Source organism: Penicillium canescens, assembly GCF_028828765.1.
Source record: "Penicillium canescens strain IBT 15451 chromosome Unknown utg000003l_segment0_segment0, whole genome shotgun sequence".
Classification (NCBI taxonomy): Eukaryota; Fungi; Ascomycota; class Eurotiomycetes; order Eurotiales; family Aspergillaceae; genus Penicillium; species Penicillium canescens.
In genome coordinates, this window is record NW_026703965.1 from 3,760,359 (window position 1) to 3,774,511 (window position 14,153).

Below are 14,153 nucleotides of genomic sequence, written 5' to 3' on the forward strand. Positions count from 1 at the left end.
ATAAAAAATAAAAAGAAAGACGTGTTATAAATACAAGAACCAGCACCCTGCTATCCATCATCTCCACGAAAATAACCGCTCAATCCCAGTAACCGCATCAAGTTGAGAAACAACCGAGCCCAATGCATCACTAGCAGATAGCAAACCATAATCCAGCTCCTCGGATCTGAAGCCAAACCCTTTAAGACGGGGAATCTCGCCGACGAGCAGGGATTCCCGTGTCCAGCCGTGGATTCGGCCGTTTGGGGGCATTATTATGAGTAGGAGTCCGATATTGTATATGTTGGACTTGTCGTTTTTGGGTTTGGCCTTTGTCCTGTTTTTGGATTTGGATTTGGATTTGGGTTTGATACGGTATATCCTTATCTGGGGGATATGTTCTGTTTGTGGTTGAGTTGAGCATTGTTGATTTGTTTCGTTTGTGGTTTGTGTTTGAGTTGGTGTTGACGAGGCTGAGGATGTAGATATAGATGTATGGCTCGACTCGGCAGCCGCATTGAGTGCCCCTACGTCTTGTAGTTCAAGGTACCTAGTGGCACCCACTGCAGCTGTGATATCACTATGTGAGATATGCGTGGTTATCAGGGTAATCTCAGGACAAATTGGATCTGGCTGGTCAGTTAATTGACTGTCTGCTTGAGATGAGATGAAGTTAGGGCTTACCGCGACGAGGCCGAGGACGAGATAAGATAGAACCCATTTTGAGAGATTTTTTCTTTCTTTCTTGCTTTCTTGCAGTCTTTGCTTATGGGCGAGGACAACTGTAATAAATGTGGCAATGGCAAAGGCTGGGATTGAGGCAGAAAGCAAGGGATGTTTGGAATCACACCGTTCATGGTGGCTTGTATCACCAGGGTTAAGATTATTTGAATTTGATTTTGCACCGGGGGGATAGAGGATTGAGCCGAGATTAGCTGTTGAACTGCGTGGAAATTGTTTGGAGATAGTTGTTTTGTATAGTACGTATGGCAAGTGTACACATGAGATTTTTAGCCCTCAATGGTGACTTGATTGATTTGTAGGATGCCGGGGATGATCGCATTGGGAGATGCAGATGCATTATGCAGTTCCTGGATTATAGGACCGTGCAGGTAATATTGACTTGCTCCATGTAAGTACAGCTGTGCCTAGATTGATTGGCTGGGTACGCTTTTAGGGTTGGTCTACCAGCGCTGTGTGATGATTTCCAGCATAAAGCTAGGGAAATGAACTGAGAACAGAGAATGACTGGGTTACAGAAGCCTAAAGATATTTTCGGGGAAGTGTCATAAAGAGTATAAGAATCACACCAGACATCAGCGGAAAGCATACACACCCCAAACAAGCGGTGTTTTGATTCCCAACGAAATCATACTCCTCAAAGGCAATGCGTATGTTTCAACACTTATTTTGTAGGTATGCTACCATATTCACCTAATAATGCAAATTGATATAACGAGTTCATCCATGAAACACAGCCCTCAGCTATTGTATTGAAGATCCTCCAATTCAACCAGACTTCTTCTCGTTCTCCTTAGCCGCCAATCTCAAAATATCAATCTCACCAGCCAACCAGTTGCGGAAGGGCTCGGGGTGGAATACACCATCTGCGGAGAACCAAGTTGTGTAGGGAGCCTCGCAGCGCTTTTCCTGGAGGACCTTGCCAGAAGCAGACTTATAGGAAACGTGTAGCTTGTAGAGACTGGAGAACTTCTTTGACGAAGAGGAAACTGATATCTATAAATAGTAGTGTTAGCTTTTTGCTGGAAAGAAAGGGTCGCACTAGGTCTCAAGACAAAATAACATACCGTCTCTCCAGTCTTCCTCTTCCCGCGGTACACCTCACCAGCCTCAACGGCCCAAACCCAGTATGTGAGAATGCTGTTCAAGATAAAGTAGGAAACCACTGCCGCAATAATCCAAGGGGAGGTTGTAGCTTCCCAGCCGAGAATGCGGTCAGCATAGAAGGTAAATCCAGCAATTGCGACAGCACTGTATCCAAGCAAGAAGCGGATGTTTGTCTTTGAGTGGTCCGGCGTGAACGCGTATGGAGCGGGGAGGTTTGTCAAGTAAGGAAGGAGAGCATCGTCGCTGGTAGACTTGAGATCTATGGTTCGCGATTCGTTAGTGTTATTGCTGTATAGAGTAGATCGAGATAACGGACCATTGGTCGAGTAGACCGGCACCTTGTTGGAAGCCATGAGGAAGTTGATCAAATATATGGATTAGGATCTTCGTAATAACCAGAAAAGCAAGCGCTGGTCAGTATGCAACGATCGAGGCAGGACTGTGTTGGTCAAAGATGCGGCGTGGCCCTTTGGAGCTGAAGCTAGCGGCCAATGACATCTCTCTCCGCCTAACCTCTCCCCCTTCAACTTTCCATCCCCCACCCGCCAACACTCGGGACTAGTCTCTCTAACGCAAGCTACGCTCCTTTCTGTCTTTATTTTCATAATGGCAGTTCAAGGGGTTGAGCAGACCATCCTTCGGGATCCGGCGCTATTGTGAGAAGACCCGATTGACTAGGAGAAGTCGAACTGACCATTACCTATAGCTATTGGATTTTGTTCCCGATTTCAATTGTCATGGTATGATTAAGTTCCAATATGGAGATAGAGCGCCGCGATGCGCCCGGAGTGTATCTAACAACTCCAATAGATTCTGACCGGAATCCTGCGCCACTATGCCACGGTCCTGATGAACTCGACTCCCAAATCGCCATCCACCCTCGCCGAATCACGCGAGCGCCTTGCGCTCCTCCGCGGCGTGAACCTCCGCAACAATGCTTACTCCGTACTCAACCGCGAGTCTTTCGAGATGCGCAAGAACTACCTGGTTTCCGGGTTCCGAAGCGGCGCGTTTTTGAAGGACCCCAATAACCGTGGCCAGCCACCTGCAAACCCCATGACCGATCCTGCAGGCATGGAAGCAATGATGGGCATGATGAAGGGAAATATGATGATGATGGTCCCGCAGACATTGATCATGAGCTGGATCAATGCCTTCTTTTCTGGATTCGTGATCTGTATGTTGCAATGAGTCTGATCAAGTATGATCAATAGCTTACATGTTGCAGTGAAATTGCCCTTCCCTCTCACCATTCGGTTCAAGTCAATGCTGCAGTCTGGTGTTATGACTCGTGATCTTGATGTGAGATGGGTGTCGAGTCTTTCGTGGTACTTCCTCAACTTGATGGGCTTGCAATCCGTTTTTGGATTCATCCTCGGCAGTGATAACGGTATGTATCAGTCACATAGGCTCATATTGCTTCTTATGCAAGTGCAGTAAGAGGAACACTCGCTAACATCAAACAGCCGCCAACCAAATGGCCCAGCAAATGGGCATGGCCAACCCTGCAGCAATGGTGAACCCGCTGCAGCCCGGCCAAGACCCCGATAAGCTGTATCTCAATGAGGCAGAGAACTTGGAGGTGATGGAGCACTTCTGCATCCTTGATGGTGTGGAAGAGAGAATCTTGCAGAACTTCGCTCCTCAGGGCGTTTGATCTCAAGCTGGCATTGCTTGTGTATAGTGCTGGGTATATACCTGGCTGAGGCCAGACTTGCCTTGAGCAGATAAAGAATAGAATGCCGTGTCTCTTCAGACCTACGTACGTATTATGTCTACATTTAATATTTTGAATGATTCATATTGCCAATTTCCCATAACTCGTAGTATTATCGTAACTCGTAACAATCACTCTCGACGGTAATTGATAACATCGTTCAAGATCCAGACTTCTCCGTTTGAGACCTTCTCTGCAACGGAATCAACTTCAATATTGCCCGGTTGGATCTAGAGATGATCAGTTAGTCACATCAACACTTTGAAGAGACTAAGAAACATACAAATATTTTATCCCCGTCCTTGGTCCACTTCAGCTTCTCCCCTGCAAGTGTCTCGACCTCTTCCCCAGCCCTCCAAGGGCTAGCAGCAACCAAATGAGCCTCCACGAACCGCTGTAGGTTCCGCTTTGCCCGATCTTGGCCATCTTGACCTTCATATGCGTTTACTTCACCAAATTTCCTGTAATCCTCTGGATTCTCCCAAGGTTTCCGTGGAAGAGCCTGGATTGCACTATTGCGAGGCGCCAGCACCGTTATATTCTTCGAGGCATCGTTGAGACGAGAGGCGATGGGTTCGAAGTCCCGGGTTAACCGGGCAAAGATATTGATGCCCTTGGTCTTGGGAAGTACATCTGAGATGATAGGACCGTCTACACTAAACTTCGAGCTCAAATCCTCCACCGGTGCCGTTGTTTGCGGTTTGAGGATGTCGGGCATGAGCTTATCCATCATGGATTCGTGCTCTTTGTGTTCAAGGGCTAGTGGTTGCTGGTGCGAAGAGATATAATATGATAGCCCCCAAAGCGCGGATGCGGTACTAGCAAAGAGAAGTGCAAATAGAAGAGCTGTTAGTCGAGTCACTCCCATGCTGTGAGTTGAAGTCATCTTGTTCTAGGAAAGACAGGCAAGCCGGACAATGACGCAACGCACACGTGACGTGGGGAGATAACAGAATCACCTGATATCGATAAGCCACAGAAATTGGCCGCGATCTTGAACTTGCCCCATTCTAACTGGTTCGCCTTGATCTATTGGCAATATGTCGGCTCTGCAGACCTTCATGCTGGTCATTGACCATGACAAAGAGGAAGCAAAGCGCATTGCCGAGGGAATCGCGCAAGGTAAGTCCCATTCGCCCCGCACTTGCTACTCTGAGGGGTGACTAACTGAGGGATTGCAGATATCGAGAACAAGAAGACGACGTTGATTGATACCGTCCAGTCGCTTGGCGAATATATCAATGACGAAGACCCGATTCTGCGTGGGAAAGCGGTGTCCTACCTTACCGCAGTTATCCAAGCCCTCTCGCCGAAGTACCTCTCAAGACAACAGATTCAGGTCTTGACTACATTCTTCTGTGACCGCATTGAGGATGGAGGCGCTGTTGCTGGATTGGAGGTTCTGCAGGGCCTGGACCGGTTCAATCGGTTATTGGCCAGCCAGGTAGCACAAGCGTACGTCCTACACTTCACCTTCAGTGCCAATTGAGCTTTGGCAAAGCTTGTTTCAATTATGGTTATATGCTGACTTTGCTATAGATTGTTTTCCAACTTCCAGGATCTCCAGTCTCGTTCGCAATCACAACGATTCCAGGTTTATCAATTGCTCAATGAGTTGATGTCAACACACCGCGAAGGTATGTTCATTACCGAAAGTGCCTTTGGATCTCGGATACGGGACTAATAGTCAGTAGCAATGCGCAACATGGGTGATATCTCACTCCTCGGAGTTGTCGATATCATGACAGGAGAGAAAGACCCACGGAATTTGATGGTCGTGTTCTCCATCCTGAAGGTAGTTATGGTGGAATGGGATATTTCCAACCACGTTGAGGTATGCACCCTCCTTTCAACACCGCAGAACTCTCAATTAACTCCAGAAAGACATTGTTCGACTCAGTATATAACTACTTTCCGATCACATTCCGACCCCCGCCCAACGATCCATACGGAATCACTGCACAGGATCTCAAAGGTCGTCTCCAAGATTGCATCTCTTCAACTAGGCACTTCGCACCTCACGCCATTCCCGCATTATTGGACAAGCTCGATTCCACCTCTCCCAATGTAAAGGTAAATTTGAACATCACAATGACCCTGAACCGAGTCTAACTCTTTCACAGAAAGATGCACTTAATACATTGATTGCATGCATTCACTCATATGACCCAGACACAGTGTCAAAGTACTCTGTCACAATTTGGGAGACTTTGAAGTTCGAGATTCTGAATGCCCAAGAGGAATTCCTATCCGAGGCTTCTCTTGAGGCTTTGAAAGCTATCACGCAACGGCTTTCCGAAGGCGTCACCGAGGTATCACAAGAGCTTCCTCTTGCGCAGTATCTCAAAGCAATCACCAAGGAATGCAACGAGCAACTTCAAGAGCCTCAAAATAAGCAGGCCAAGCCATTCCAGCAGATCCTTAGCTGCGTTTCTTCCGCTTCCGCCGTCTCCTTTATTCTTATTGTCCAGACCGTTGTTGCACCCATTTTCACAATCTACCAAGAGGCAGATGGAATTGTCAAGCAAAGGGCACTTCTTGAGACACTTAATGTACTGTTTGAAGCGGCGACGGACGTATTCGGGCAATGGACCACCCGTGGAGGTGAGATTGCCGTCGAGAACCCACTGCTTGAATTCAAGGACCAGTTCTCGGAGATCTACGGCCAGGCATTGATGGGCGCAGCCAAAGAAGAGATTTCGTTCCGGGTAACTGCTCTGAAGGGCTTCTTGCGTCTGTCGACATTGCGTGATTTCTTCCAGGAGAACGAGATAGGACTTTTCGTCCAATACTTAGACGAAATTCTTCTGAACGAGGAATCTGTTGGCCGTAATGATTTGAAAAAGGACGCCATCGCTGCACTTGCTGAAATTTCCAAGCACAAGCCCCGGTTGATCATGGATATTACATTCCCTGCGTTTGTTGCGACTCTACCAGAAGAAGACGAGGGCTCAGGTGCCCTGTACTTGCCGACACTTGAGACACTTGCGCAGATCAGCGTTGAAAGAGACATTTTCGAGACCCTCTTCCGTCGTCTATTCAGCAAGCTGTCTATCCTACTGCAGAAGGAACAGCCCGGATCGGTGGCGTACCCTCGCGCCATCCTGATGACTTTACTCTACGTGATGCAGCAAAGAAACATGCAACAAGACCAGAATGTTGACCTGTACTTTGACAAGATTGTGGTTGGACTCTGCCGCGACGTGGCTGCGTCGTCCTCCGGCAAGGCTAAGAACCGAATTCTTAACGATCCTACTGTACTCGATACCTTGGGACGACTTTGCAACCTCCTTGTGCGGTCTATTTCCAATGAGAAGCAGGAACAAGTGGCCGAAAATGTGTATAGCCTTTTCACCAACACCGGAGATTTTGTGCCTGTGCCGTTCGCTCAAACGACCAGCGCAGACCAAGAGCGTACCATGATTATCTCAACATATCTTCTTGCAGGCTTGTCAAAGGACTGGAGCAACCGGATCCCGTATTCCTCCAGCGACATATCAGCTTTGCTGTCCGATCTGGTCAGCCGTTCCGTCTCATCCACAGAACCAGCTACCCACCAGGCCTATCTGCGTCACTTGGCGTTGCTTGTGAACAAGGTCCTGTCCAAACAGGACCTTCCAATTGCCGAAAAGCTCTTTGACTCTCTCATCCAGAGCTCAGGCGCAGAATCTCAAACTCTCAGTCCCGCAACTATCCGCACCATTTTCTGGCTATCAAAAGCCCTGGTCCTCCGCCTTGCACCCACAACAACTCACGTTCTAACCTCCCTGCTTGCCCTTATCTCTTCTCCTGACCAGCAGACCAGCACGACCGCAGCACAAGGCTTCGCCATCATCCTCGGTGACGACGACATCCTCTCTCCTACAAACGGCGCCACAATTCGTCTCCTCTGCAGACAGCGCCTCTTCACAACCGTCATCCCTCTGATCTCGTCTCGCATTCGCGAAGTCAACATTGCTGGCACAGATAACTCTGCCGCCGCCACAAAGGCACCAGATCATATCAAACCAGCCCACCTCACTGCCCTTGCTGGAATCCTCTCTACAATCCCCACGGCCCTAGTCATGCCAGAACTCCCCACATTGCTCCCTCTCCTCCTGCAATCCCTCGACCTCCAGACCGCCGACTCCATCGCCGTCCGCACAGCAACACTCGATACACTCGCCGTCATCATCCGTGACAACGGCGTTGTCGTCATCGACCAGTGTGGTCACGTCTCAAGCCTTGTCACGAGACTCCTCAAAACAACGACTACAAACGTCGGCCCTGGCGCTGTCAATAGTCCCCGCCTCCGTGCGGATGCGTTGAGGTGTCTCAACCTTCTTGCTACGCATCAAACCTCCGCAGGTGGTGATGCTACCACCCGTGCTCCGCCATCTATCTCGCCGCTTCTGCCTGTCAAGAACCAGGTACTGAGGTCCCTGCGTGCAGTTCTTGATGATCCCAAGCGTGATGTGCGCAAGGCAGCAGTCGATGCTAGAGGGGCCTGGCTACGTGGTGTTGATGATGCGCCAGAGGAAGACGATTGATTGATGATATGTCAAAACTCAGGTATCATATTCCCTAGGAACAAATAGAGGAACGCGTCTTTGCATCAAAAATGGAGGTTGCATATTCCGATGCATTGAGCATAGATGATATTTTCCGGATCTTGTTCGCACTTTCGTTGTTTCGAGTAAACAAGCATCAGTTTCGATATAAAGCATGTCATAAAAATGTGAAATGTGAATTGTTATGACCTTTTTTCCACATCTAGTTTAGGCATGCACTTGAAGTCGACTTTTTGCTCATCTCATATCAGCTTTCTCGCGCTAAATGTTCAGCTTCGTACGTGGGCCAATCAAACCCTGGTATGGTATGCGCCTGTGAGCACATCGCAAACTGAACATGTTTGCCGCTTCATAATTTGACGTGAACATTTACAAAATGGTAGAGGTCTCGGCCCTGGTGCGGAGCTGCTTAACCAAGTTCACCTCCTAGGTCTCCTCTGCTGCCCTCTCAGATCATGCAGAGGAGGTCTCTTTGCAATCATGGAAAGATGAAATGGGCCGACTACGTATATGGTCGGCGAATATCGGTGCCCACCAAAGGGGTCAATCATCCCTTGACTTTCACCTAAGGGATGCATCTCATATAAGAAGTCAAAACGATCAACCTTCTTCAAGGACTTGAAGATCTTCTAAACGATCTGAAGGAGGTTCTCGAGGAGGACTCAGACGACGAAGCCTCAGAGAATGTTGAGACACCCTCGGATGATGACACGACCGAAATTCAACAACTACACAAAGACATTGTGGAGACAATCCATCATCTCTATCGGATGTCCATGATCATCCGAACGCCAGCTCACCACGACCGACTTTGGGAACTAACAAATTAGATGCCCAGCCCTTCAAACATTGGGCTCACAATCATGCTTCCAACAAATACCCCCTGGCGGATGCCGGAGTTCTCGAGTGTGTCAGTTCCGCAATGGCATTGCAGAGAGCTATATTGAAATATCGTGAAAGACATCATGCCAAACTCAGCCAAAATGTTGACGATGGCAATGAGGGCGATCGAAGATCAACTCTCCTGTCAGAGACAATCGTGACGGATATATGCCATGATCTGCCTCCTGATTCCAACGATTATTTCTCCGTGGTGGATACATCTGAAACAAAAACCTCATATGCAGGTACATTGATCAATGGGACAGGTGCTACGATAATCCCACCCTTGCCAAAAGAGGGTGCTGGCAAAACACCGTTCGAATGTCCCTATTGTTTCTTGATCATCTCCGTTCGAGATACGCGAGCATGGGCTCGCCATATCTTTCGCGATTTAATGCCATATGTGTGCATTTTCCCGGGTTGCTCTGGCAAACTATATGAAAGTCGCCGACAGTGGTATGCCCATGTCGAGAATGCACATGGAGATTCAATGTCATTCCCCAAATTTGTCTGCCCTATATGCAAGGATTCCTTTTCTACTGCTATGTATGAGCGGCATCTGAGTCGTCATTTGGAAGAGCTGGCTCTCTTTCTTCTTCCTCGACCGGTGGACAAAGAAGACAGTGATGAAGACACAGATGAAGAATCAGAACGTGCTATGAGTAATGAGCTTAGACAGAAGTCTTATGACGGCCAAGCGCCGCATATTGTTAGACAACTTCTCGAATCGGACAATCCTCCGGCTTTCGAAACACTCCCACAAAATGAACCCTTTGGGAACATTGGCGATGGATCTCGAGAAGCCGAGGAACCAGAACATTGGCTCGGACGTCCAAACCTTCCATGGCTCGATGATGCTCCATACATTGCTCCAGACATCGATAGCGATGGCGCTGAAGAGAGCGACGATGATGAACCTATCATGTCCTCGCGTGAAAGGTCAGGGCATGACCAACTTATCCTGAAATACGGTGGAATCTTTCATACTGTGGACATTTCTGAGTTCAGCATTGACGACGGAAGCTTCAACGTTGGCAAAGTGCGGAAGATAGCTGCCAACATATTTGGTAGACCAAGCGAACGGGTCAAATTGCTATTCAAAGGGTGCACGCTGAAAGATGACGAGATCGCATGTAAATCGGTGGGAATCCAGAACCGAAGCGAGTTGCTGTGTGTTGTTTCCGAACCTGACACATATTCGCTAACCGATTCCTCCGGATCGACTAAGATCGTGAAATCCGGAGAAAGCCACAAGAAAATCAAAAAAACAAAGAAGAAGAGGAATACAAGTCCTTCTTCATATAATTCCTCAGGGTCAGTACGTTTCCCGGGGTTTAAAGAAAGAGAGTTTCCACAACCCCTTAAGCTCGATATTCCGGGAATGAGTCAAGTCAAAGGAGACATGAAGACAGTTAAACCCAAAAGAAGAAACGCGCAAGCCATGCGTCGTCTCAGAGCTTATCGACAAAAAGCCATTGATCGATTGAATAGCATAATTTTCCAAGAGAAACCGGCAAAAACAATAAATCTGTGGCTATGAAAGACAGATAACAAAGAAACTCAACATGGTGCCTAGATCAGGCTTGGAATTTTGACTATGAGGCCAATTGACGCCTTTGTCTCATGTTAAGCCAGCCAATTCCTATAAGAATTTGCGCCATAGTATACCTGTATTTTAGTAGATTGTATAACTGTCATGTGGCGCCGGCGAGGTGAGCCGAACAATGTGTACATAGACTCAACAGCTGCTTGTCCGCGGACCATGAACGTACAGTATAGCTCGACAGAACCGTATTCGAACTATAAGAACAAGTACAACCCTGAATCGCCTAGATAGACTAAGCCTTTGCCAGAATGACGTTTCCTGGGAGGCACCATGCCAATGAAACAACCCAGGGTTATTGAAACAGAAGACCGCAATGAGACCAAGTCCATGAAGATCCACTACACATCATCAGCCTTGAGAAAAGTGAAGTCTAAAGAGCTTCGTGCGAAAATGCACTCCACAGATTACACATGTAAGACGAATATTTATTGAACATATGGACGGACAGATAGAATAGAAGTAGACACCAGCCTAATGACCCAAGTTGGGACGAAAGTAAGAGGATAGCACTTTCGATAGTATCCCATGACCTGGGTAGTCTCTGTTCAGTCATATCCAAGAGGTAAAAATATGCAGGTCATCAAACATCAAGTCTAATGGGTTCGTTAAAACAACAGAAATGAAATCGTTCAAGGTTACCGGATCAAACTCTGCCATGGCGGGTATCTGCTGCAAAAAGAAACGCCATGCACCTGCAATGGGAAGGGATCTATGATAGGGGACAAGGGGTGTGGATGGTTTGATGAAAAAGTGTAGGTAGGGTTCGGAGTGTCACGGGACGAGGATCGGATGAATGGCCGTGGCGGTGAGTCGAGATAGGACGAAAGCGGTGGAAAGAGGTGGAACGGATCGAAGGTGTGGTTTTGAGAGGCAGAATGGATGAGGCTTGATGGAGAGGAGGGAAAGAAGCGAGTGTGCTGGCAGAGCGCTGGGCAATCAACACAACGTAGACAAACAGTAGACAACACTCATTCACTGGCAGGTTGCTTGACTTGGCTTCCACTGAGCCGAATCACCCATTTCATCTCCGATTCCGTCTCTTTAATTTTAGCCAAAGCTCCATCAATCTTGTCATTGTTTGACTGGGCCGACCCAAGCGTATCCCGGAACTCAATCTCCTTCATATCCTTATAGGCAGTATGTTTAGCCAGCAATTTCTCATACGAATCCTTGAGAGCTTCAATTTCGCGGTTCTTCTGATCCGCAAGGACCTCCAAGCGTTCCGTAGAGTGTACATGTGTCTTCTGCGCATTGGCTATAGACTGGAACTGCCCGGAGATAGCATTGATGCGTTTTGTAAAATCCGCCTTGTCCCGTTTCGTCGTGGATGACAGCACCTCGTACTGTGTCTCGTGGTGCTTGGAGATCTCCTGTAACCGGGCTTGTTCGCGGTTGTGGTTTTCGCGTTCCTCCCGCATCATCTCGTTGGTTTGGTTGGCGTCCATTTCGGCTTCCTGGCGCTTCGAGCGCTCATTTTGTAGGTCCCTTCGCAATTCTTCCAATTTGCGGTCCTTGCGCGCGATTGAGTTGAGATTCGTCTCGTTGACTTGTTCCAGGTTCCGTAGCCGCTCATTCATATTTTGTTGCTGGATCTTGTAGGCCTCGTTTGACCTTTGGAATTCCTCGGCGCGGGACTTTTGTAGAGTGCATTCACGCGTTAGACGCGCAATTTCCTCTTGGAGGTTGTGTATGACCCGTCCGGACTTGCCGGTTGCTGCATGTCCGACTGCTGACCATTCTGCCGTTGGTGTTTCGCCATTGCTCGTATCTGTTGTAGCGGAGGGATTCGATGGCTGGGAAGGAGACGGAGAGGCGTCATTGGAGGTTCCTGGGAGATGAAGAGAATGTGTCAGCTCTGGAATGACCGTCAACGAGGTCAAAAGTACCAACCGTTCTGACCTTGGGCCGGGGACTCGTCGTCCAAGAATCCGTTGTGCATATTTAGCTGAGTGTCCACATGCGGGAGATTGACCTGCGGTGCATCTGCATGAATAAGGGGGTCAGCGCCAACTGGGGCTAGATTCTTGCTGGAAGTGAATCGCATCATGGCCTGTTTGAAGCCCCCATGCTGATGGGAACATGTCCGGAAGTAAACAGGCCGGAAGATCGGACGAACAGGATCAAAATGACATAAATACGCGGAGAAGGCTCATACCGATATTAAGTGTCGCAGGTGCTGCTAGCTGTGTCTTATTATTGCTTAATCATCGAGACATCGCAAGGGACAAGCTTTTAATAAAAGACACACTATACTTTTCAATAGTGCAACAATGGCCCCTCAAGCACAGATCTCTGCAGTCGAAGTAGCGGTAAAGAGAAGAAGTGAAGTGGAAATGATCTTCTTTGTGTTCCCGCTCCGCTGTTGATCCGCTGTGTCGCGGAAGCAGCGGGGACAGGGGTCTTTTGTTTACCATAACTGAACTCCCTATAGAACTACAACGAACATTAATCCAACATACAAAGACGATTTCGTCTTAAATGCAGAGAGTATTTTGACACCTGACTAACAGGGCTAACAAGGCCGGGATAGTATGAAAGACTTGATTACTTCCTCAGCGCCTCATGCCACCTATATATCGACGATATCCAGGGGTACTATATATACACGAAGCTATCTTGACCAGTTTTGCAAAACGAATGGCGTAAGTATGCCCACCCCAAAAAAAACCAAAGAACCAAAATGCCAACAAACGGCTTTCTACTGAACAAGGTAGACGAGCAGACCAGCAACCCCCAGTACGAATTGCATGGAAGACTGAGGAATAGAAGCAGCATCGTTCTGTACACTGCCGGTGGAAGAGGCCTCCTTGCCATTCCTAATGTCAGTGATCATGGGAACATCTGTGCTGCTTGCGCTAGATGAGCTGGCAGCAGCCGAGCCGGACGGGGTGCTAGAGCCGTTGGCTGAGGAGCTGATTAGAGCTTTACTGCCGGAGCTGGTAGCATCGGTGGTCCGAGTGCCAGCGGTGGTCTGGCTATTGGGAGCAGAAGTGGTACCGGCACCGGTGGTGCTGGCGTTGTCTTCGACGGGCTTGTCACCGGCAGAGTGAAGCAGAGCAGTGTAATTGGTCTCATCTTCCTGGGAGATCTGGAAGGCGTAGGTTCGACCACTCTTCACGTCGTTGTCCGGGGTCCAGGTGAAGCTGCCATCCTTGGCTTGGTCGGTGATGACCTTGACATCCCTGAGGTTGCCAGAGGGTCCTTCGCGGAGGGCAATTGTCACGGGCTAGCATGCAATGAGTTGTCTGGTGTTTGCACTTAGGACCAGTTGCTACGTACCTGATCAGGGTGGACACCACCAGCCCATCGAAGGGTAACGGGCTTGCCAGCCTCGAGCGGCTCAGTAGGCCAGGCAGTGAAAGAAAGAGGGTCAGCGAGACCCAGAGTGACGAGGGTTGCCACGGCGGCAATGACACTCTTTGAGAAGATCATAATGATTAAAGAAAGTAAAATCCGGGTTGGGTTTTAAGGAAAGTGGGCGATATTAACGGAATCGTGGAGTGGCGGATGGGCGACGTGAATGGCGATACAACTTTCAAGAATCTGGGTGGCGCATCGCGATTCTTATCTA

General features: G+C 48.5%; 8 protein-coding genes across 8 annotated transcripts; 3 read left to right on the forward strand and 5 right to left on the reverse strand.

Moving 5' to 3' along the window:
* Positions 1-57: 57 nt before the first annotated feature.
* N7446_004872 (uncharacterized protein) lies at positions 58-252 on the reverse strand (the record flags this gene model as incomplete). Its single annotated transcript, XM_058513620.1, has 1 exon — positions 58-252. One exon carries the CDS (start codon positions 250-252, stop codon positions 58-60), a length of 195 nt encoding a protein of 64 aa, XP_058374949.1.
* Positions 253-1,488: 1,236 nt separating this feature from the next.
* Positions 1,489-2,180, reverse strand: N7446_004873 (signal peptidase complex subunit 2; the record flags this gene model as incomplete). Its single annotated transcript, XM_058513621.1, has 3 exons — positions 1,489-1,716; positions 1,788-2,086; positions 2,144-2,180. The coding sequence occupies 3 exons, from the start codon at positions 2,178-2,180 to the stop codon at positions 1,489-1,491; spliced, it is 564 nt and encodes a 187-aa protein (XP_058374950.1).
* A 253-nt stretch (positions 2,181-2,433) lies between these two features.
* Positions 2,434-3,484, forward strand: N7446_004874 (ER membrane complex subunit EMC3; the record flags this gene model as incomplete). The annotated part of the gene is made up of 5 exons (XM_058513622.1): positions 2,434-2,483; positions 2,534-2,567; positions 2,638-3,004; positions 3,056-3,217; positions 3,294-3,484. The coding sequence occupies 5 exons, from the start codon at positions 2,434-2,436 to the stop codon at positions 3,482-3,484; spliced, it is 804 nt and encodes a 267-aa protein (XP_058374951.1).
* A 191-nt stretch (positions 3,485-3,675) lies between these two features.
* N7446_004875 (uncharacterized protein) lies at positions 3,676-4,430 on the reverse strand (the record flags this gene model as incomplete). Its single annotated transcript, XM_058513623.1, has 2 exons — positions 3,676-3,774; positions 3,828-4,430. 2 exons carry the CDS (start codon positions 4,428-4,430, stop codon positions 3,676-3,678), a joined length of 702 nt encoding a protein of 233 aa, XP_058374952.1.
* Positions 4,431-4,584: 154 nt separating this feature from the next.
* N7446_004876 (MET18/MMS19 family protein) lies at positions 4,585-8,073 on the forward strand (the record flags this gene model as incomplete). The annotated part of the gene is made up of 6 exons (XM_058513624.1): positions 4,585-4,666; positions 4,726-4,999; positions 5,084-5,181; positions 5,239-5,378; positions 5,429-5,617; positions 5,668-8,073. The coding sequence occupies 6 exons, from the start codon at positions 4,585-4,587 to the stop codon at positions 8,071-8,073; spliced, it is 3,189 nt and encodes a 1,062-aa protein (XP_058374953.1).
* Positions 8,074-8,470: 397 nt separating this feature from the next.
* N7446_004877 (uncharacterized protein) lies at positions 8,471-10,463 on the forward strand (the record flags this gene model as incomplete). Its single annotated transcript, XM_058513625.1, has 5 exons — positions 8,471-8,491; positions 8,525-8,684; positions 8,710-8,866; positions 8,890-10,294; positions 10,389-10,463. The coding sequence occupies 5 exons, from the start codon at positions 8,471-8,473 to the stop codon at positions 10,461-10,463; spliced, it is 1,818 nt and encodes a 605-aa protein (XP_058374954.1).
* A 1,087-nt stretch (positions 10,464-11,550) lies between these two features.
* N7446_004878 (uncharacterized protein) lies at positions 11,551-12,629 on the reverse strand (the record flags this gene model as incomplete). The annotated part of the gene is made up of 2 exons (XM_058513626.1): positions 11,551-12,410; positions 12,473-12,629. The coding sequence occupies 2 exons, from the start codon at positions 12,627-12,629 to the stop codon at positions 11,551-11,553; spliced, it is 1,017 nt and encodes a 338-aa protein (XP_058374955.1).
* A 651-nt stretch (positions 12,630-13,280) lies between these two features.
* Positions 13,281-14,014, reverse strand: N7446_004879 (GPI anchored serine-threonine rich family protein; the record flags this gene model as incomplete). The annotated part of the gene is made up of 2 exons (XM_058513627.1): positions 13,281-13,808; positions 13,862-14,014. 2 exons carry the CDS (start codon positions 14,012-14,014, stop codon positions 13,281-13,283), a joined length of 681 nt encoding a protein of 226 aa, XP_058374956.1.
* Positions 14,015-14,153: the final 139 nt, after the last annotated feature.